A 22,546-nucleotide genomic window follows, 5' to 3' on the forward strand; every position below is an offset into this window, starting at 1 on the left:
AAGACAAGCCAAGGGGTCAGAAAGCCAAGACAGACAGAGAAGTACCAAGCAGAAAACAGGGGCAGTAGTCAGGGGGCAAACTGGGTCATACACAGCAAGTCACACATGCACAGAGGCACAACGATTACAGACGAATAACCTGGGTCAGCTATCTCAAACCGAGTAGACGGAAGTATAACCAATTCAGAACCCAGGAACTACCCGCATTAAATAGCCGCCCCAGAACCAAAGAGAGGCGGACCAATTTAATCCAGACCTGACCAGAAAGGAGCCAGAACCAGCCCATCCAGAGTCATGACATCTGGTTTGGCTATTATCCTAAGCCATGTGGCAAAAGATAATTAAAGGATTGATATTGACTTTTAGGATTGTTACTTCCAGTAGGTGGCGCTAGATTTCAAGTTCCCTTCCTCTCTAAAGAAGAAACTTGCATATTTAATTTCCCAGAGGAGCACTGCACGTCTTACAAGCCTCCTCACACTGGCATACCAAGCATGTCACTCTACAAGGTGAAACATTGCTCCTTAGATAGTGTAAAATAATACACTGTACAGTGCAAATCAATGTATACACCACCCTCCTGTTCCAAAATAATACAAACATGCATTGCTCAAATAATACTGCAATGTAGTGCAGAAATAAAACAAAAAAAGTGTGAAAATATTACCACCATACCATCTTAAAATGATACCACCATGCAGTGCTTAAATAACACCAACAACCCAACATGCAGTTACTAAATAATATCATCCAGTCTTTCCACCACCATCCACTCAAATATTAACACCATACAATGCTCAAATAATAGCAACATATAGTCTACAAATAATACCGTCATTTGGTGATCAAATAATACCACCATACAGTGCTCACATAATAGTGACATATAGTCTCAAAATAATACCTCCTGAAATTCTTAAAATCATACCACCATGCAGTGCCCAAATAATACCACAACACAATGCTCAAATATTACCAATATACAGACTTAAATTAATACCATCATATAGTGCTCAAATAATACCACCATACAGTGCTCAAATAATAGCAACGCTTAGTCTTAAAATAATACCATCATATAGTGTTAAAATAATACCGCCATACAGTGCTCCAATAATAGCAACGTTGAAATAATACCATCATACAGTGCTCAAATAATGCCGCCATACAGTGCTCAAATAATAGCAATGTTTAGTCTTGAAATAATACAATCTTACAGTGCTAAAATAATACCGACTTACATGCAGGGCTCAAATAATATCAACATATAGTGGTAAAGTAATACCACCATACAGGGCTCAAAGAATACCTTAAGATCAAATAACTGCACCAAAGAGAAATTAATCTAATAACAGTGCTATAAAATATATGAATAAGCCACTACACAAGTAAAGGGATGGCAGGTGATAAATGTGCGATCAGAGGCACCTGACTGGTCGGATCCCACCAATTCTGACCGCAGGGGTCCAGTATTTCCGTGTGGGTGGAGCGGTGGTGCCTAGTATGGCTATGGGAGCCGTGGTCACACACACATTACCGCAACATAGTCCCATAGAAGTGAATAGAGCTGTGGTCCTGCGTGCAGGCTACTGCTGCCCTCCCACGGGACCCCTACTGCTAGGATCTGCGGGGGTCCCAATGACTTACAAATAATAAACGTGTTTGATTTAAAGTGGTTTAATGGATGAAAAAACAACCTGTTTTATTTCCTATCCCCAGGAATATTCCGAGCGGCCTCACGGGGTAAGAAAGTGTCTGTGTGTCGTGTAATCAGTGGCAAAGTTTTGTGTAACTCTGCTGATAAGCACACAAAAACGTTTCCGATAAATTCTATGCAAATGTTTAAGTAGTTTTCTGATCAGAATGGATTTACTTTGATTTGTAGTTACACAATATCTTTTCCGCTCTCATCCAAAGCTCTAGAGGTTGTACTTGTATTGCTCTCTATTTCTAAGGACAAGCAGCAGAATTTTGAAAGCAGCTCTGGAGCTGACTGGAGATTACAACTTACCCAAAGTCACAGGCGCCGAAATCAAAAATCTAAATATTTGTCAGGTTACTCAACTCATTATGTAGATTTCAACTGTGGAATATTATCGAAGGTGAAATAACTATTTCCACCTTGGATCTATGCGTCCCTTTAGGTCATAAACTCTGCACTGATCCATATTTTCAAATATATATATATATCACTCAGAACATTGTTTTATCTTTTACATTTTGTCCACCTGCAGTCTCCACCAGGGGGAGCTACAGAGCTTACTGCAGACAGTGTTATTATTGAGTGCACTCTATAAGCAGTATGGACAGTGCTCCCCCTAGTGGTGGCTAATGATAGACAGAGTGCTACAGCTTGTTTTATATCTTTGTCTATGCAGAGGATTTGGAGCTCTGTATCAGAAGAAACAAGTTCTGGCTTCTATAACAATATTTTATAAAATTAATAAGCACAGAATTTTGGATCTATTTAAGAAATAAACAAAAAACAAAAAAAGGCAAAATGGTCTTAAATGTCCCAATCACGCCAGCATACTCTTTTACAGCTGCCCTCACTGACTCATTTCATAGGGTTACGCTGCCCAAATGGGTATTTGACTGAAGGTCCCATAAAGTAGAATAATTAAGAAATCCTCATTTTAAGATGTTTTAGAAATGTGCATCCGTGTCTCATGTTTTACTTATGATTAGAGAAGCTCCACATGTACAGTCATGGCCGAAAGTGTTGGCACCCTTGAAATTCTTCCAAAAAATGAAGTATTTCTCCCAGAAAATTATGGCAATTACACAAGTTTTGTTATACATGTTTATTTCCTTTCTGTGTATAGGAACAACACAAAAAAAAAAAACAGAGAAAAAAAGGAAAATTGGACATAATATCACACAAAACCCCCAAAACGGAGAGAACAAAAATGTTGGCACCCTCAAATTAATATTTGGCTGCACATTCTTTGGAATAATTACTGTGACCCAAACTCCGTTGGTAATCTTCAGATTTCATGATGGTTTGCACACAGTGTCAGTCAGCAAAACAACACCAAAACATCTTTGACCCTCCACCATATTTGACTGTAGGTACTGTGTTCTTTCTTTGTAGGTCTCATTCTTTGTAGAATGATGTGCTTTACCAAAAAGCTCTCTCTTTTTTCTTATCTGTCCACAAGACACTTTCCCAGAAGTATTTTGGATTACTCACGTACATTTTAGCAAACTGCACTCTAGCTTTTTTGTGTCTCTGTCTCAGCAGTGGGTTCCTCCTGGGTATCTTGTTACAGCATTTCATTTAATTTGAATGTCATCAGATAGTTCACGGTGTCACTGATGCATCCTGAGCCCGCAGGACAGCTTGAATTTCTTTGGAACTTGCTTGGGGCTGCTTATCCACCATCCGGTCTATCCTGCGTTACAACCTTTCATCAATTTTTCTTTGAAGTCCATGACCAGGGAGATTAGCTACAGTGCAATTGATTGTAAACTTCTTGTTTTATTGTCCACGGCGTGCAATATAATTATCAAGATCTCTGGAGATGGACTTGTAACCTTCAGATTGTTGATATTTTTCAACAATTTTGCTTCTCAAGTCATCAGACAGTTTTCTTCTCCTCTTTCTGTTTTCCATGCTTAGTGTGGCACACACAGATACACAATGAGAAGATTGAGTCGACGTCTCAACTTTTTATCTTGTTTCAGGTGTGATTCACATATTGCCCACACCTGTTACTTGCCACAGGTGAGTTGGAACGAGCATGACACACTTGAAACAAAGTTGTTTACCAATAATTTTTAAAAAGGTGCCAACAATTCTGTCCTGCCCATTTTAGGGGTTTTGTGTGAAATGATGTCCAATATGCCATTTTATCTCTTTACATAGAACGGACACAAACGTGTATAACAAAATATGTGTAATTGCAATCATTTTCTGGGAGAAAACCTTTATTTTCGGGAACAATTTCAAGGGTGCCAACACTGTCGGGCATGACTGTACATTTTTTATTTGGATCCTGCAAATGCTCACGTTATATCTGACACCACATTATATGTTTTATACTTTTATACTTTTTTTTCTGCTATACCCCTGTTATAAGACTTGCCTTAATGTATGTGGCATTTCATGTGTTTGCATGATATTAAAATAAACGTCTGATAGTACTGAATTTTGTTATTTGTAGATTTAAATTCGGTTATACAGTATATTTTTCTGTTCCTAAAAAAGCTTGTTTGTGTACAGGAATATAACTACTATAATACTGCTCTTATGCACAAGAATAACTATTATATTATAACTATTATAGTACTGCTCCTATATACAAGAATATAACTACTATAATACTGCTCCTATGTACAAGAACATAACTACTATAATACTGCTCCTATGTACAAGAATATAACTACTATAATACTGCTCCTATATACAAGAATATAACTACTATAATACTGCCCCTATGTACAAGAATATAACTACTATAATACTGCTCCGATGTACAAGAATATAACTACTATAATACTGCTCCTATGTACAAGAATATAACTACTATAATACTGCCCCCTATGTACAAGAGTATAACTACTATAATACTGCTCCTATGTACAAGAATATAACTACTATAATACTGCTCCTATCTCCAAGAATATAACTACTATAATACTGCCCCTATGTACAAGAATATAGCTACTATAATACTGCTCCTATGTACAAGAATATAACTACTATAATACTGCCCCTATGTACAAGAATATAACTACTATAATACTGCTCCTATGTACAAGAATATAACTACTATAATACTGCCCCCTATGTACAAGAGTATAACTACTATAATACTGCTCCTATGTACAAGAATATAACTACTATAATACTGCTCCTATCTCCAAGAATATAACTACTATAATACTGCTCCTATGTACAAGAATATAACTACTATAATACTGCCCCTATGTACAAGAATATAACTACTATAATACTGCTCCGATGTACAAGAATATAACTACTATAATACTGCTCCTATGTACAAGAATATAACTACTATAATACTGCCCCCTATGTACAAGAGTATAACTACTATAATACTGCTCCTATGTACAAGAATATAACTACTATAATACTGCTCCTATCTCCAAGAATATAACTACTATAATACTGCCCCTATGTACAAGAATATAGCTACTATAATACTGCTCCTATGTATAAGAATATAACTACTATAATACTGCCCCTATGTACAAGAATATAACTACTATAATACTGCTCCTATGTACAAGAATATAACTACTATAATACTGCTCCTATGTATAAGAATATAACTACTATAATACTGCCCCTATGTACAAGAATATAACTACTATAATACTGCTTCTATGTACAAGAATATAACTACTATAATACTGCTCCTATATACAAGAATATAACTACTATAATACTGCTCCCTATGGATAAGAATATAACTACTATAATACTGCCCCTATGCACAAGAATATAACTACTATAATACTGCTCCTATGCACAAGAATATAACTACTATAATACTGCTCCTATGTACAAGAATATAACTACTATAATACTGCTCCTATGTACAAGAATATAACTACTATAATACTGCCCCCTATGTACAAGAATATAACTACTATAATACTGCTCCTATGTACAAGAATATAACTACTATAATACTGCTCCTATGTACAAGAATATAACTACTATAATACTGCTCCTATGTACAAGAATATAACTACTATAATAATGCTCCTATGTATAAGAATATAACTACTATAATACTGCCCCTATGTACAAGAATATAACTACTATAATACTGCTTCTATGTACAAGAATATAACTACTATAATACTGCTCCTATATACAAGAATATAACTACTATAATACTGCTCCCTATGGACAAGAATATAACTACTATAATACTGCCCCTATGCACAAGAATATAACTACTATAATACTGCCTCCTATGCGCAAGAATATAACTACTATAATACTGCCCCTATGTACAAGAATATAACTACTATAATACTGCCCCTATGTACAAGAATATAACTACTATAATACTGCCCCTATGTACAAGAATATAACTACTATAATACTGCCCCTATGTACAAGAATATAACTACTATAATACTGCTCCTATGTATAAGAATATAACTACTATAATACTGCGCCTATGGACTAGAATATAACTACTACAATACTGCTCCTATATACAAGAATATAACTACTATAATGCTGCCCCCTATGTACAAGAATATAACTACTATAATACTGTCTCCTATGTGCAAGAATATAACTACTATAATACTGCCCCTGTGCACAAGAATATAACTACTATAATACTGCCCCTGTGCACAAGAGTATAACTACTATAATACTGCCTCCTATGTGCAAGAAAATAACTACTATAATACTGCCTCCTATGTGCAAGAATATAACTACTATAATACTGCCCATATGTACAAGAATATAACTACTATAATACTGCTCCTATGAACAAGAATATAACTACTATAATACTGCCCCTATGTACAAGAATATAACTACTATAATACTGCCCCTATGTACAAGAATATAACTACTATAATACTGCCCCTATGAACAAGAATATAACTACTATAATACTGCCTCCTATGTGCAAGAATATTACTATAATACTGCCACCTATGTACAAGAATATAACTACTATAATACTGCCCCTATGCACAAGAATATAACTACTATAATACTGCTCCTATGTATAAGAATATAACTACTATAATACTGCCCCTATGTATAAGAATATAACTACTATAATACTGCTTCTATGTACAAGAATATAACTACTATAATACTGCCCCTATGTACAAGAATATAACTACTATAATACTGCTCCTATATACAAAAATATAACTACTATAATACTGCCCCTGTGCACAAGAGTATAACTACTATAATACTGCCTCCTATGTGCAAGAAAATAACTACTATAATACTGCCTCCTATGTGCAAGAATATAACTACTATAATACTGCCCATATGTACAAGAATATAACTACTATAATACTGCTCCTATGAACAAGAATATAACTACAATAATACTGCCCCTATGTACAAGAATATAACTACTATAATACTGCCCCTATGTACAAAAATATAACTACTATAATACTGCCCCTATGCACAAGAATATAACTACTATAATACTGCCCCTATGCGCAAGAGTATAACTACTATAATACTGCCTCCTATGTGCAAGAATATAACTACTATAATACTGCCACCTATGTACAAGAATATAACTACTATAATACTGCCCCTATGCACAAGAATATAAGTACTATAATACTGCTCCTATGTATAAGAATATAACTACTATAATACTGCCCCTATGTATAAGAATATAACTACTATAATACTGCTTCTATGTACAAGAATATAACTACTATAATACTGCCCCTATGTACAAGAATATAACTACTATAATACTGCTCCTATATACAAGAATATAACTACTATAATACTGCTCCCTATGGACAAGAACATAACTACTATAATACTGCCCCTATATACAAGAATATAACTACTATAATACTGCACCTATGTACAAGAATATTACTACTATAATACTGCACCTATGTACAAGAATATAACTACTATAATACTGCCCCTATGTACAAGAATATAACTACTATAATACTGCTCCTATGTACAAGAATATAACTACTATAATACTGCTCCTATATACAAGAATATAACTACTATAATACTGCCCCCTATGTACAAGAATATAACTACTATAATACTGCCCCTATGTACAAGAATATAACTACTATAATACTGCTCCTATGTACAAGAATATAACTACTATAATACTGCTCCTATGTACAAGAATATAACTACTATAATACTGCCCCTATGTACAAGAATATAACTACTATAATACTGCCCCTATGTACAAGAATATAACTACTATAATACTGCCCCTATGTACAAGAATATAACTACTATAATACTGCTCCTATGTACAAGAATATAACTACTATAATACTGCCCCTATGTACAAGAATATAACTCCTATAATACTGCCCCTATGTACAAGAATATAACTACTATAATACTGCTCCTATGTACAAGAATATAACTACTATAATACTGCTCCTATATACAAGAATATAACTACTATAATACTACTCCTATGTACAAGAATATAACTACTATAATACTGCTCCTATGTACAGGAATATAACTCCTATAATACTGCCCCTATGTACAAGAATATAACTACTATAATACTGCCCCTATGTACAAGAATATAACTACTATAATACTGCCCCTATGTACAAGAATATAACTACTATAATACTGCTCCTATGTACAAGAATATAACTACTATAATACTGCCCCTATGTACAAGAATATAACTCCTATAATACTGCCCCTATGTACAAGAATATAACTACTATAATACTGCTCCTATGTACAAGAATATAACTACTATAATACTGCTCCTATGTACAAGAATATAACTACTATAATACTGCCCCTATGTACAAGAATATAACTACTATAATACTACTCCTATGTACAAGAATATAACTACTATAATACTGCCCCTATGTACAAGAATATAACTACTATAATACTGCCCCTATGTACAAGAATATAACTACTATAATACTGCTCCCTATGGACTAGAATATAACTACTATAATACTGCTCCTATGTACAAGAATATAACTACTATAATACTGCGCCTATGTACAAGAATATAACTACTACAATACTGCTCCTATATACAAGAATATAACTACTATAATGCTGCCCCCTATGTACAAGAATATAACTACTATAATACTGTCTCCTATGTGCAAGAATATAACTACTATAATACTGCCCCTATGTACAAGAATATAACTACTATAATACTGCCCCTATGTACAAGAATAAAACTACTATAATACTGCCCCTATGCACAAGAATATAACTACTATAATACTGCCCCTGTGCACAAGAGTATAACTACTATAATACTGCCTCCTATGTGCAAGAAAATAACTACTATAATACTGCCTCCTATGTGCAAGAATATAACTACTATAATACTGCCCATATGTACAAGAATATAACTACTATAACACTGCTCCTATGAACAAGAATATAACTACTATAATACTGCCCCTATGTACAAGAATATAACTACTATAATACTGCCCCTATGTACAAGAATATAACTACTATAATACTGCCCCTATGAACAAGAATATAACTACTATAATACTGCCCCTATGCACAAGAGTATAACTACTATAATACTGCCTCCTATGTGCAAGAATATTACTATAATACTGCCACCTATGTACAAGAATATAACTACTATAATACTGCCACCTATGTACAAGAATATAACTACTATAATACTGCCCCTATGCACAAGAATATAACTACTATAATACTGCTCCTATGTATAAGAATATAACTACTATAATACTGCCCCTATGTATAAGAATATAACTACTATAATACTGCTTCTATGTACAAGAATATAACTACTATAATACTGCCCCTATGTACAAGAATATAACTACTATAATACTGCTCCTATATACAAGAATATAACTACTATAATACTGCCCCTGTGCACAAGAGTATAACTACTATAATACTGCCTCCTATGTGCAAGAAAATAACTACTATAATACTGCCTCCTATGTGCAAGAATATAACTACTATAATACTGCCCATATGTTCAAGAATATAACTACTATAATACTGCTCCTATGAACAAGAATATAACTACAATAATACTGCCCCTATGTACAAGAATATAACTACTATAATACTGCCCCTATGTACAAGAATATAACTACTATAATACTGCCCCTATGCACAAGAATATAACTACTATAATACTGCCCCTATGCACAAGAGTATAACTACTATAATACTGCCTCCTATGTGCAAGAATATAACTACTATAATACTGCCACCTATGTACAAGAATATAACTACTATAATACTGCCCCTATGCACAAGAATATAAGTACTATAATACTGCTCCTATGTATAAGAATATAACTACTATAATACTGCCCCTATGTATAAGAATATAACTACTATAATACTGCTTCTATGTACAAGAATATAACTACTATAATACTGCCCCTATGTACAAGAATATAACTACTATAATACTGCTCCTATATACAAGAATATAACTATTATAATACTGCTCCCTATGGACAAGAACATAACTACTATAATACTGCCCCTATATACAAGAATATAACTACTATAATACTGCACCTATGTACAAGAATATTACTACTATAATACTGCACCTATGTACAAGAATATAACTACTATAATACTGCCCCCATGTACAAGAATATAACTACTATAATACTGCTCCTATGTACAAGAATATAACTACTATAATACTGCTCCTATATACAAGAATATAACTACTATAATACTGCCCCCTATGTACAAGAATATAACTACTATAATACTGCCCCTATGTACAAGAATATAACTACTATAATACTGCTCCTATGTACAAGAATATAACTACTATAATACTGCTCCTATGTACAAGAATATAACTACTATAATACTGCCCCTATGTACAAGAATATAACTCCTATAATACTGCCCCTATGTACAAGAATATAACTACTATAATACTGCTCCTATGTACAAGAATATAACTACTATAATACTGCTCCTATGTACAAGAATATAACTACTATAATACTACTCCTATGTACAAGAATATAACTACTATAATACTGCTCCTATGTACAGGAATATAACTCCTATAATACTGCCCCTATGTACAAGAATATAACTACTATAATACTGCCCCTATGTACAAGAATATAACTACTATAATACTGCCCCTATGTACAAGAATATAACTACTATAATACTGCTCCTATGTACAAGAATATAACTACTATAATACTGCCCCTATGTACAAGAATATAACTCCTATAATACTGCCCCTATGTACAAGAATATAACTACTATAATACTGCTCCTATGTACAAGAATATAACTACTATAATACTGCTCCTATGTACAAGAATATAACTACTATAATACTGCCCCTATGTACAAGAATATAACTACTATAATACTACTCCTATGTACAAGAATATAACTACTATAATACTGCTCCTATGTACAGGAATATAACTCCTATAATACTGCCCCTATGTACAAGAATATAACTACTATAATACTGCCCCCTATGTACAAGAATATAACTACTATAATACTGCTCCTATGTACAAGAATATAACTACTATAATACTACTCCTATGTACAAGAATATAACTACTATAATACTGCTCCTATGTACAAGAATATAACTACTATAATACTGCTCCTATGTACAGGAATATAACTACTATAATACTGCTCCTATGTACAAGAATATAACTACTATAATACTACTCCTATGTACAAGAATATAACTACTATAATACTGCTCCTATGTACAAGAATATAACTACTATAATACTGCTCCTATGTACAGGAATATAACTCCTATAATACTGCCCCTATGTACAAGAATATAACTACTATAATACTGCTCCTATGTACAGGAATATAACTCCTATAATACTGCCCCTATGTACAAGAATATAACTACTATAATACTGCCCAGTATGGGTTTGAATGAATTTGCTCCTTGCATGAAGCACTGTCTGCCAGCTTTTATTTTCTCCTAGGTGATGCTTGGTATTACTGCATGTCTTTGCCTTTCTTCCATCACATGACCAGCACTTGCATCCTGCTTTCTCGATGTGTTGATTAATTTGTATTATAGTGTTTGTATTTTGTTTTATTTTTTACATTCATCTACTTTTTGGACATGCACAGGACCCTCCAATGGGACACTGACCCTTCTGTATTGCAGCTGCATTCAGAGTCTGAACTCGGGTACGTCTCAGCTTTTATTGTAGAGGTGCAGTAAATCATGTGATGATACTATGTCCTATGGGGGGGGGGGGAGTAATGGCGTCAATTGTTTTAAGTGACGCCCCAACATTGATTGCAGCTATTATCTTTGTAACGTATCTCCGCTGCCTTTGATGTTTTTAATTAATTTTGGCTCATTTGTGCATTGTAGATGAAATTGGAAAAAATCCATAAGCTGCTGTTGACGGATCCATTATCCTAAAATCCTAGCCTTATTACAACTATAATCCGATCCTTCAGTGAGCTGATAGTCTATCGTGTTTTGACTGTTATGGACGCTACCTGTTATCCAAAGTGATTGATGAGCTCAGGAAGTGGATGTGTTGGGGGGGGGGGGGGGAAGAAGTGGCTCATAAGTGAACACAGAAGCAGATTTCACAAAACACTCGATTCATTATTTGCCTTTTATATTAAGCCATCTTTTTTTTGTTTTTTTTGACTCCCGGTATTGGTTGACATTTTTGTCACCAAATTCTTCATAATGACGCTCGCTGTTTTTAAATTTGGCACAAAATAAAAAATTGTTTTTAATTTTATCTTTAACCTTTATTGCGTCTTTTTAGCTCAATATGTCAACATGTAGCAAAATTTTAACAAAAGTTCCAGCCATACATAAAATCAGTCCAAAAGGAAAACCGTATTACATTTGCGCAAAAATTTTGCAAGAAGTCACAATTGAGGAACTATTTAGTTTTGTGGTGAAACATTTCTTAGAATTTGTAATTAATTGACTTAAATTCCTGCTTGCTCTGGGCTGAGGAGTCAGATGGGTGGTCTAATCATTCATTAACTCCTCCCACTGGACTCCTAGAGCCAGAGCGAGCAGGAATTGAAGTGAATACTGTAGAGATTATACAGAATATTTCCCCGTATAATTATATATCATTCTTCTCAGCTCCTCCTGTTCTATAACATGCTGCTTACAGGTAGAGCAAATTTTCATCCTGATGGGATTTAGTTAGGAATCTTACTGGCAGTTCTCACCGACTTGTTCATTGGCACAAGGTGTAAAAAATGAATAGTAAAGAATTGACAGTTCCTTAAAGGATTTTTACACCCAGATGACCAATGGACACCTGCCCAGAATAAATAAAAGAGGCTTCTGGGTGGTTTCTTAGGCAATGGCTCTGCTGTTGCTGTAGTTACTGACCAATGTTTAATATTATCCCAGGAGACTGTAGTGAAAGGTGGTGGCTTGATCATCTCATAGACTGCAATCTCTCACCATTTCCATCCCATGCCTCGTTACGTGAAATATAATGACTCCACACAATTATTGTATTGTTTTCTTCTTCACAGACGAAGAATGATAAAACTCGGAGTTTCTAAGGTGACACAGGTGGATTTCTTGCCTCGCGAAGTTGTGTCCTACTCAAAGGAGACACAGACCCCGGTGACCACGCTCCAAGCTGAAGGTGACTTTACTGGCATTTATTATGGAGTCTGATCACAGATTTCTCTGAAAATGCTAATACATAGTACAGGAAAGTACAACAGAAGTATGTGAGCGCAAGTCACAACATATTGATATGACTGTAAGGGTAGAGAGTAGAGATATCGGGGAATATAAAGTGTATAGACTGGAGGAGGGAAACCGGGAGGATAGACCGCAGACACACTGGGAGGATAGACAGCAGGAACACTGGGAGAATAGACAGTAGAGACACTGGGAGGATAGACAGGAAAGACAATGGTAGATACAGTAGAGACACTGAAGTGACCGATAGTAGAGACACCGGGAGGATAGACAACAGAGACACTGGGAGGATAGACATTAGAGACACTGAGAGGATAGACATTAGAGACACTGGAAGGATAGATAGTAGAGACACTGGGAGGACAGACAGTAATGACACAGGAAGGATAGACAGTAGAGACACATGTAAAGCTAGACAGTAGAAACATTGGAAGGAAAGACAGTAGAGACACTGGAAGGATAGACAGCAAGGACACTAGGAGGATAGAGACTAAGGACACTAGGAGGACAGACAGTAGAAACACTGGAAGGATAGACAGTAAGGACACTAGGAGGATAGACAGTAGAGACACTGGAAGGACACTAGGAGGATAGAGACTAAGGACACTAGGAGGACACACAATAGAAACACTGGAAGGATAGACAGTAAGGACACTGGGAGGATAGACAGTAGAGACACTGTAAGGACACTAGGAGGATAGACAGTAAGGACACTAGGAGGATAGACAGTAGAGTCACTGGAAGGATAGACAGTAAGGACACTGGGAGTATAGACAGTAAGGACACTAGGAGGATAGACAGTAAGGACACTAGGAGGATAGACAGTAGAGACACTGGGAGAATAGACAGTAAGGACACTAGGAAGATAGACAGTATAGTCACTGGGAGGATAGACAGTAGAGACACTAGGGGGATAGACAGTAGAGACACTAGGAGGATAGATAGTATAGACAATGGGAGGATATACAATAAGGACACTAGGAGGATAGATAGTAAGGGCACTAGGAGGATATACAGTAGAAAAACTGGAAGGATAGACAGTAAGGACACAGGGAGGATAGATAGTAGAGACACTGGGAGGATAGACAGTATAGACACTGGGAGGATAGACAGTAGAGACACTAGGAGGATAGACAGTAGAGACACTAGGAGGATAGACAGTAGAGACACTGGGAGGATAGACAGTAAGGACACTGGGAGGATAGACAGTAAGGACACTAGGAGGATAGACAGTAGAGACACTGGGAGGATAGACAGTAGAGACACTGGAAGGATAGACAGTAAGGACACTAGGAGGATAGACAGTAGAGACACTGGAAGGATAGACAGTAAGGACACTAGGAGGATAGACAGTAGAGACACTGGGAGGTTAGACTGTAAGGACACTAGGAGGATAGACAGAGACACTGGAAGGATAGACAGTAAGGATACTAGGAGGATAGACAGTAGAGACACTGGGAGGGTAGAATGTAAAGATACTAGGAGGATAGACAGTAGAGACACTGGAAGGATAGACTGTAGGACACTAGGATGATAGACAGTAAGGACACTAGGAGGATAGACAGTAAGGACACTAGGAGGATAGACAGTAGAGTCACTGGGAGGATAGACAGTAGAGACACTAGGAGGATAGACAGTAAGGGCACTAGGAGGATAGACAGTAGAGACACTGGAAGGATAGACAGTAAGGATACTAGGAGGATAGACAGTAGAGACACTTGGAGGATAGACTGTAAGGATACTAGGAGGATAGACAGTAGAGACACTGGAAGGATAGACAGTAAGGACACTAGGAGGATAGACAGTAGAGTCCCTGGGAGGATAGACAGTAGAGACACTAGGAGGATATACAGTATAGACACTGGAAGGATAGACAGTAAGGACACTAGGAGGATAGACAGTAGAGTCACTGGGAGGATAGACAGTAGAGACACTAGGAGGATATACAGTATAGACACTGGGAGGATAGACAGTAAGGGCACTAGGAGGATATGCCATAACTGCACTGACAGACAGTAAAGAGACAAGTAAAAACACTAAAAAGAGAAACTGTAAAGACACTGGAAGGATAAGTAGCTTAGTGTAAGTGTTGTTCTTATTTTTACCTTCTTATTTTGGCTTTGGTAATTACCACTTAGTTTTCCTAATATATTAAGACCTATTTACTGTTGAACTCCACTAGAATTTTGGTGTAAATGTCTCCAGCACATGTATCCTGTCTAATTATAACCTAGGTGAATGTGCCGCACTGAGTGTAATTGTTCTTTATGTAGCGCCCCCTTCTGGAAATGATATGGCAATAATAAATTATGTCTTTTTTTTGAGAACCTAGTAGTAATATTACAGTCCGTACACTGAGGCTCGTTTACAAATGATTTAGCATTGATTATTTCCCCCGGGGCTCCGGGTTATTTTTTTTCTCTCTTTGTGGTGATTGTCTTTCGTTATATAGTGTCGCGCTCGCAGTTTATTCTTGCAGCTGTTGATTATTACATGTCGCAGGTTCTGATCTCCATTCTTGATGCCAGGTTGACGTGATAATTGAATTAGGGGGAATGTAGTAATGGAAACACTGACCTAGGCTTTCATTTCCTTCCCTTGCTGCATTTCTGACACATTTCTGTATTGTAATTCTAATTACTTACCTGTAGATGGCAGCAGATTTCTTAACAATACCATGGGCTATGCTGAGGCGAAGCACAATGTAAAATTTAAAGGGATCCTGTCCACATTATCACATATACCTCTAGTGGTATGGCGGTACAAGCGCTTGTTCCCCAATTAGAAATCCAACTTGTTCTTGTAGAAATCCAATGTTTCTAGCATAAAAGTCATATGCAAATTGTGTGGGTGTGCCAAGGCACTTGTAAGAAGCCGTCTAGGTGCATTGATACACCCCCAGTGCACTTCCACCATAATTTGCATATGGCTTTAGATTTTTCATGACTGGCACATCTGATCTGTACAAAAAAAGGTATAATTTTTATTAGCATTCAAGTGGCTACACAGACATAGAACTACAATGTACTTTCACATGCAAAAATGTGCCGACAAGTTCCCTTTTATTGAGGCTCATTTAGTTTTGTGTGATGTGCGGCATTTACCTGATCATCTGAATTTTCTTGCTGATCTTTCTTGTGGTCCCTCAATATTATATTTTGCTGTAATATACTTTCTAAATGTCAACTTCATGTGCTGTAAAGCACATGTACATAGGGGCAATTTTTATTATAAAAACCAAACATAAATACAATTATAATAAAAACAAAAATCACCCAGAATTACAAGAATTACAAAACACAATTCACTTTGGTCATATATACACAAGTACTACATAATCAGATCATATTGATACATAAATTAAAGTGTCCACACCTGGAGGTAGAAGAAAATTAAACTAAACAAAACAAACAAACAAAAAAAAAAAAAAAAAGTCATATCATATTTTCTAACTGAATTTAACATTCCTCCATAGCTTAATAATAATAATAATCTTTATTTTTATATAGCGCTAACATATTCCGCAGAGCTTTACAGTTTTGCACACATTATCATCACTGTCCCCAATGGGGCTCACAATCTATAATCCCTAACAGTATGTCTTTGGAATGTGGGAGGAAACCGGAGTACCCGGAGGAAACCCACGCAAACACGGAGAGAACATACAAACTCTTTGCAGATGTTGTCCTGGGTGGGATTAGAACCCAGGACCCCAGCGCTGCAAGGCTGCAGTGCTAACCACTAATATTTCTCGTACTCCTTCCAACTTCTAGCGATTTTATCCACCGGAGTTCTGACATTACCTGACCAGCCGCAGCGGTGTGATCGAACAGCTCATTGTGCAGTGACACCCGGGTTCTCATGTGCCAATGATAGTATTTAATGACGCTTATTATAATGTACATCGTCTCTCTGTCGATGTTACTAACAGTGGAGGCGACACCATAGATTATGTCAGAATACTTTAGAGTCCGCAGTCTGGGGATTCTTAGATTATCAGACACTTCCTCCCAGATCTTCCTCCCTCCCCAGCAATCACATATAAAGTGCTCCATAGTCTCCTCCTGCTGACAACCAAGGGGACAATTCCGATCGGCGACACTCAAGTGTTTCAGGTTCCCCCTGACAAAGAGCCGACTATGCAGTGAAAGCCAAGTGACATCAAACAGTTTAGGAGGAAGTCTTTTCCCGTTTAGGAACCTAAGGCTTTCCTGCAGGGTGGTGGTGACACAATCTCTCAGGGCCAGTGGAGAGTAGAAGAAAGTCCTACATACATGAGCATACAGGTCTCTTCTCGTACTGCTCTCAATGTAAGACTTCTCCAGTCCCCACCTCCTAACACACTTCAGACCATAGTCCAGATACTGGGGGAGGTGGTCACCTGTCCATCTCCTCCTCTTGAGACTGCCGCCTCGCACCCAAGATTCTGCAAAAGGCAATATCCAGTACGTGATACTATTTACCCACAGGGAGCTACTGTTTGAGTCCATGTTCCCAAAATTTACCTTTAGAAACAAGGAGTCAAAGAAAACCCTTGGATTCAACATATCCAGCCCACCCTCTCTCCGCCGTAGGTACGTTATTCCCCTCTTTATTAGATTCAACCTATTCCCCCACAAGAGCTGGAAGAACAGGCTGAAGAGCCTCGCTGAGAAAGATTCTGGCAAAGGGAAAATGACAGAGACATACAAGAAAACAGGGACCAGATAAGTCTTCAACATTGCGACCCTTTCTCTGTAGGTCAGCCTCCAGTTCTTCCATCGCTGAACCTTTGCATTTCCGGTTTCCAATTTCTCCTCCCAATTTAGCGTGGCATTATCATCCCTTCCAAATTTAACCCCTAGGATCTTAATATGGGTGGAGGCTTTGGCAAACTGCCGCAGATCATAGCTGGGATCAGTATCTAATGTCCACAGAGCTTGACTCTTCTCAAGGTTGACCAGAGACCCGGAGGCCTCTGAGTAACTTCTGATAGACGAAGATAACATCTGCACCTCTCGAGGATTAGAGATCACCAACGTCACATCATCCGCATAGGCAACAACATTCAGAGGCTGGCAATGGGGGACCGGCACCCCCTGAAAATCACACTCCTGCAGTGACCTCAGAAACGGGTCTAGGGCAAAAACATACAGGAGCGGACTCAGTGGGCAACCCTGTCTCACCCCTGCCCCAACTCCAAAACTGTCACCCTGCCAACCATTAATCAGAGGAAAGCTCACTGCCTCTCTGTACAATGTCTTCAGCCAATCCACAAATTGTCCCGGAATACCGTACTTTGACAAAGTGGCCCACAGATAGTCATGATCAACCCTGTCAAAGGCTTTAGCCTGGTCCAGACTAACAATATATTTCCCACACCGCAGAGCTTTACATCTCTCAAACATCTCCCGTATCGAGATGACTGCTCCAGAGATGTTCCGCCCTTTTACTGTGCCAAACTGAGAGCCTGCCAACAGTGCTGGGGACAAACAGACTAATCTAGAAAACAGGATCTTTGCTAGAATCTTCCTGTCCACATTCAAGAGGGCAATTGGCCTCCAGTTCTTGATGTCGCTTGGCTCTTTACCTTTAGACAGCAGAATCAACGAAGACACTCTCATGGATGGAGGCATCAGGTGATTTTCTAGACAACTTCTATACACATCCACGAGGATTGGAGCCAGGAGGTCTCTGAATTTCCTATAAAATTCTGCTGTTATGCCATCTGGACCTGGTGCCTTCTTCAGATGTAATTTATCAATAGCCTCCTTAACTTCCTCCACCGATAACTCTGCTGTCAAAGGAGAAAAGTCCAGATCATTAGTATCAGGCGCAGGAGTTGCCTCCAAGAATTGAGCCATCTTATCTTTATCCAAAACTTTCCTCTGAAACAAGTCAGCATAGTAAGATCTCACCACCTCCAGGATACCCTCCCGTGAATCCTGCAATACACCCTGGAAGTCAGTGAGACCCGTGACCATCTTTTTTACTACCCTCTCCCTGCAATTCTCAAAGGGATCAGGAGCCCCTAAGGACCCATAATCCCGTTCAAGAACCAGGGAGGTATACCTACTATACTGATACTGCCTTATCTCAGATTTCAGTCGGTCGATCTTCACTTTGTCATCCCCGCCCGCCGAATATAGTGACTCCAATTCTTTACGCAGCTTTAGGTACTGGCTGTACTTATTCCTCCCTTTATTAACTGACAGTCTCTTTAAGAGGGATCTGATATCCTCCTTGACGTCCTCCCACCAGCCGGTCATGTTGTCATAGAAGTCAACCCTATCTAGATGAAGCTGGATAAGGGAGTAGACACGACTCTGAACATAAGCATCATCCAGGAGACTGGAATTGAGCTTCCACAACCCTCTACCGATCTCCGGACGGTTAGAGGTCCCCAGACAGAAGCACAAGGCGAGATGATCAGAGTAAGGGACGACCTTCTCACTCAGGGTGTCAACAGCCTCAGTAGGACTCACAAAAGCAAAATCTATCCTACTGCTCCTGTTGGAACATGTATATGTGAATTTTGGCTGTCGACCTCCCTGTGCGAAAATGTCAGTCAGTCCAGACTGCATTATAATGTTATGTAGGACCTTACCGTCCCTGGTCACTGTCCTGCCCGAGGAACTGTCACCTGATGTCAGTATGGCATTAAAGTCCCCTGCCATCACCACCGGAAGAGAAGTGAAGAGGTAAGGCTTAACGTTATTAAACAGCTGGATCCTGTCAGTCACTGTCTGTGGCCCATAGATGTTAATAAGCCGGAGTCGCCTCCCATGAATAGTGACTTCCAGGACCAAACATCTTCCCATGACCACCTCCGTCATCCTATGCACAGTCACATCATTGGTGTTAAACAGGACAGCGACTCCGGCGTAAGGCTCCACAGCCAGTGACCAGAAAGAAGGACCGCACCGCCATTCCCTCTCAGCCTCTCTCATAAGCCCCTGAGATGTCAGTCGTGTCTCCTGCAGGAAAATGACATCGGTGTCCAGATGTGTGAGATGTTCATACACCACATGTCTCGTCCTCCTTGCCTTAATACTGTTGACATTACTTGATGTTAGTGTTAATGAGAACCCCGCCATCACAACACAATAGAGAAGGAGCACAGTAACTGCCATCATCATGAGTCAGGGATGTTCTGTCCACCACCGGTGTCCATGTCAGACTCTACCCGAGGGTCTACAGATAAGGGCTTCCGCTTTGACGGAGGGTGGTCCTCTATGTCCCTGTCACACTCTGCATCAACTTTCCTCAACTCTGTCTCATAATCGTCATCATTAGACTCAGATAAAACCCCATACTTGTTGGACACAACCATCACTCCTGCAGAATTCTGAACCTTCTTAGTAGCACTCTGACGGGCGTCATATTCTGCCTCAGGTTTACGGGAGGACGTGCTCTTTTTCTTCCTTTTATTAGGATTAACACTCCAGTCATCAGATTCAGACAGTGATGCTGAAGGGGGGGCTACCTGAGGCTGCTGGACCTCCATGTTCCCCTCTGCACCCTCTATACCCTGCTTCTCTGGTGTTACATGACTGGACTCCTGTTGGGCATCTGGGTTGGTCACCATCTCTCCTGACATTAAATCCTCCCCCTCATGCGCCCCTGCCACCACATCCTCATCCTCCTGAGCCTCTGCCCCTGCTAGTACAGCCTCATCAGGGAAGACTCTGCAGATATTATGCCAGGCGTCTGGACAGTCCCTGTGAGGGTGGCCCATCTTACCGCAGAGGTTGCACCTAACATCCCGGCAATCCACAGCGACATGGCCGATATCCCCACACAGGCTGCACTTCACCACCGTACAGGCGTTGGCCAGATGACCTTTCTCACCACATTTGAAGCATTTCCTGGGCTGCCTGGGGTAATAACATCTTCCCTTCTCCCTCCCAATGAAGAAGGAGTTGGGTAAATGGGCAGTAATATTATTAAATTGCCTCAGTTTAACCACAGCTTTCCACCCCATTGTCCAGATACCATCCTCATCTCTGACCTTGGAGAGTCCAGAGGCGAGGTCACAGTGTCTCCGGAGCCAAACCTCGATGTCCTGTGGGGGAACGGCCTCATTCCAGAAGGTGATATTTACTGTGACAGTGTCCGGCCTGGAGATAGGAACCAATATAAACTTATTCCAGCCTTCAGCGTCTCTGAACCTGGGGTAATTGGACCAGAACCTGTCCAGGTCACACTGCAGCTTGAAGCTGACCTCATAGCCCTGTCTGTCCAGAAGATTGGACACCGCCAGTATCTCATTTGCCACAAACCCCATCTGGCCGCATAGCAGCTCTCTCACCACATACCTGCGCTGTGGCAGATCCTCCTTGGCACCTATGTACTTAAACCGCACCACATTAATGCGCTTAAAAGTCTGGCCGGTATATCTGGCGCTGGAAGTGAAGGATGGGGCGCCGCGGCTCCAGGCATTCCTGGGGGGCACCTGCCGGGTCACACTGAGCCGACTGACAGGGAGAGGGTCTGCAGCAGGGGGGGCTGCCACACCTTGTGGACTAGATGGTAACGGGGGATAATCACACATATCATACATGTTATTATTAGCAGCATCATTATCAGACAGTGCCACGTTCATGACAGAATGTGAAGCCCCTCCAACCCCCGACCCCATGGGCACAACATCACCAGCCCCAGTCTGTGCCTCAGCCTCGGCCTCATCAGCACAAACAGTCTCACAAACACAGTCCTGCTCCTGCATGGGGCATTCTGGGACCTGTGGTGCCTCTGCTGGAGTCTGAAGTGTATGATCTTGTTCACACTCAGCTGCCTCAGCAGCACAAACAGTCTCACAAATACAGTCCGGCTCCTGCGTGGGGCATTCTGGGACCTGTGGTGCCTCTGTTGGAGTCTGAAGTGCAAGCTCCTGTTCACACTCAGCTGCTTGCTGCTGCAGTTTTTTTCCTTCCTGGAAGCAGAAGCGGGCAGCCTGTAACACTGGCCGTGTCCGCTGCTGGGGGGTCCCGGTCTCTACAGCACAGTCCTGCTTATAGGAGGCGAACCGCTCCCGGTTCCTGTAGGTCTCCGCCAGGGGCCCCATGCCCTCCAGCACAGACTCAATGTCCTGCACCACACTTGCCAGCTGCACCCCCAGTGTGTTCAGCCTC

General features: G+C 39.2%; 1 protein-coding gene across 6 annotated transcripts in view; it reads left to right on the forward strand.

The window, feature by feature from the left end:
• DYNC1I1 (dynein cytoplasmic 1 intermediate chain 1) overlaps positions 1–22,546 on the forward strand; it is a 459,873-nt gene that overhangs the window by 42,647 nt on the left and 394,680 nt on the right. For 2 of the 6 annotated variants that reach the window (XM_069729353.1, XM_069729352.1), the window contains exons 6-8: positions 1,720–1,743; positions 11,858–11,917; positions 13,256–13,371. In XM_069729353.1, the coding sequence (XP_069585454.1) occupies positions 1,720–1,743; positions 11,858–11,917; positions 13,256–13,371 (200 nt within the window). The remainder of the gene's footprint in view (positions 1–1,719; positions 1,744–11,857; positions 11,918–13,255; positions 13,372–22,546) is intronic. The other 4 variants (XM_069729355.1, XM_069729354.1, XM_069729358.1 and 1 more) reach the window with 2 other exon arrangements.

Source organism: Ranitomeya imitator, chromosome 6 (assembly GCF_032444005.1).
Source record: "Ranitomeya imitator isolate aRanImi1 chromosome 6, aRanImi1.pri, whole genome shotgun sequence".
Taxonomy (NCBI): domain Eukaryota; kingdom Metazoa; phylum Chordata; class Amphibia; order Anura; family Dendrobatidae; genus Ranitomeya; species Ranitomeya imitator.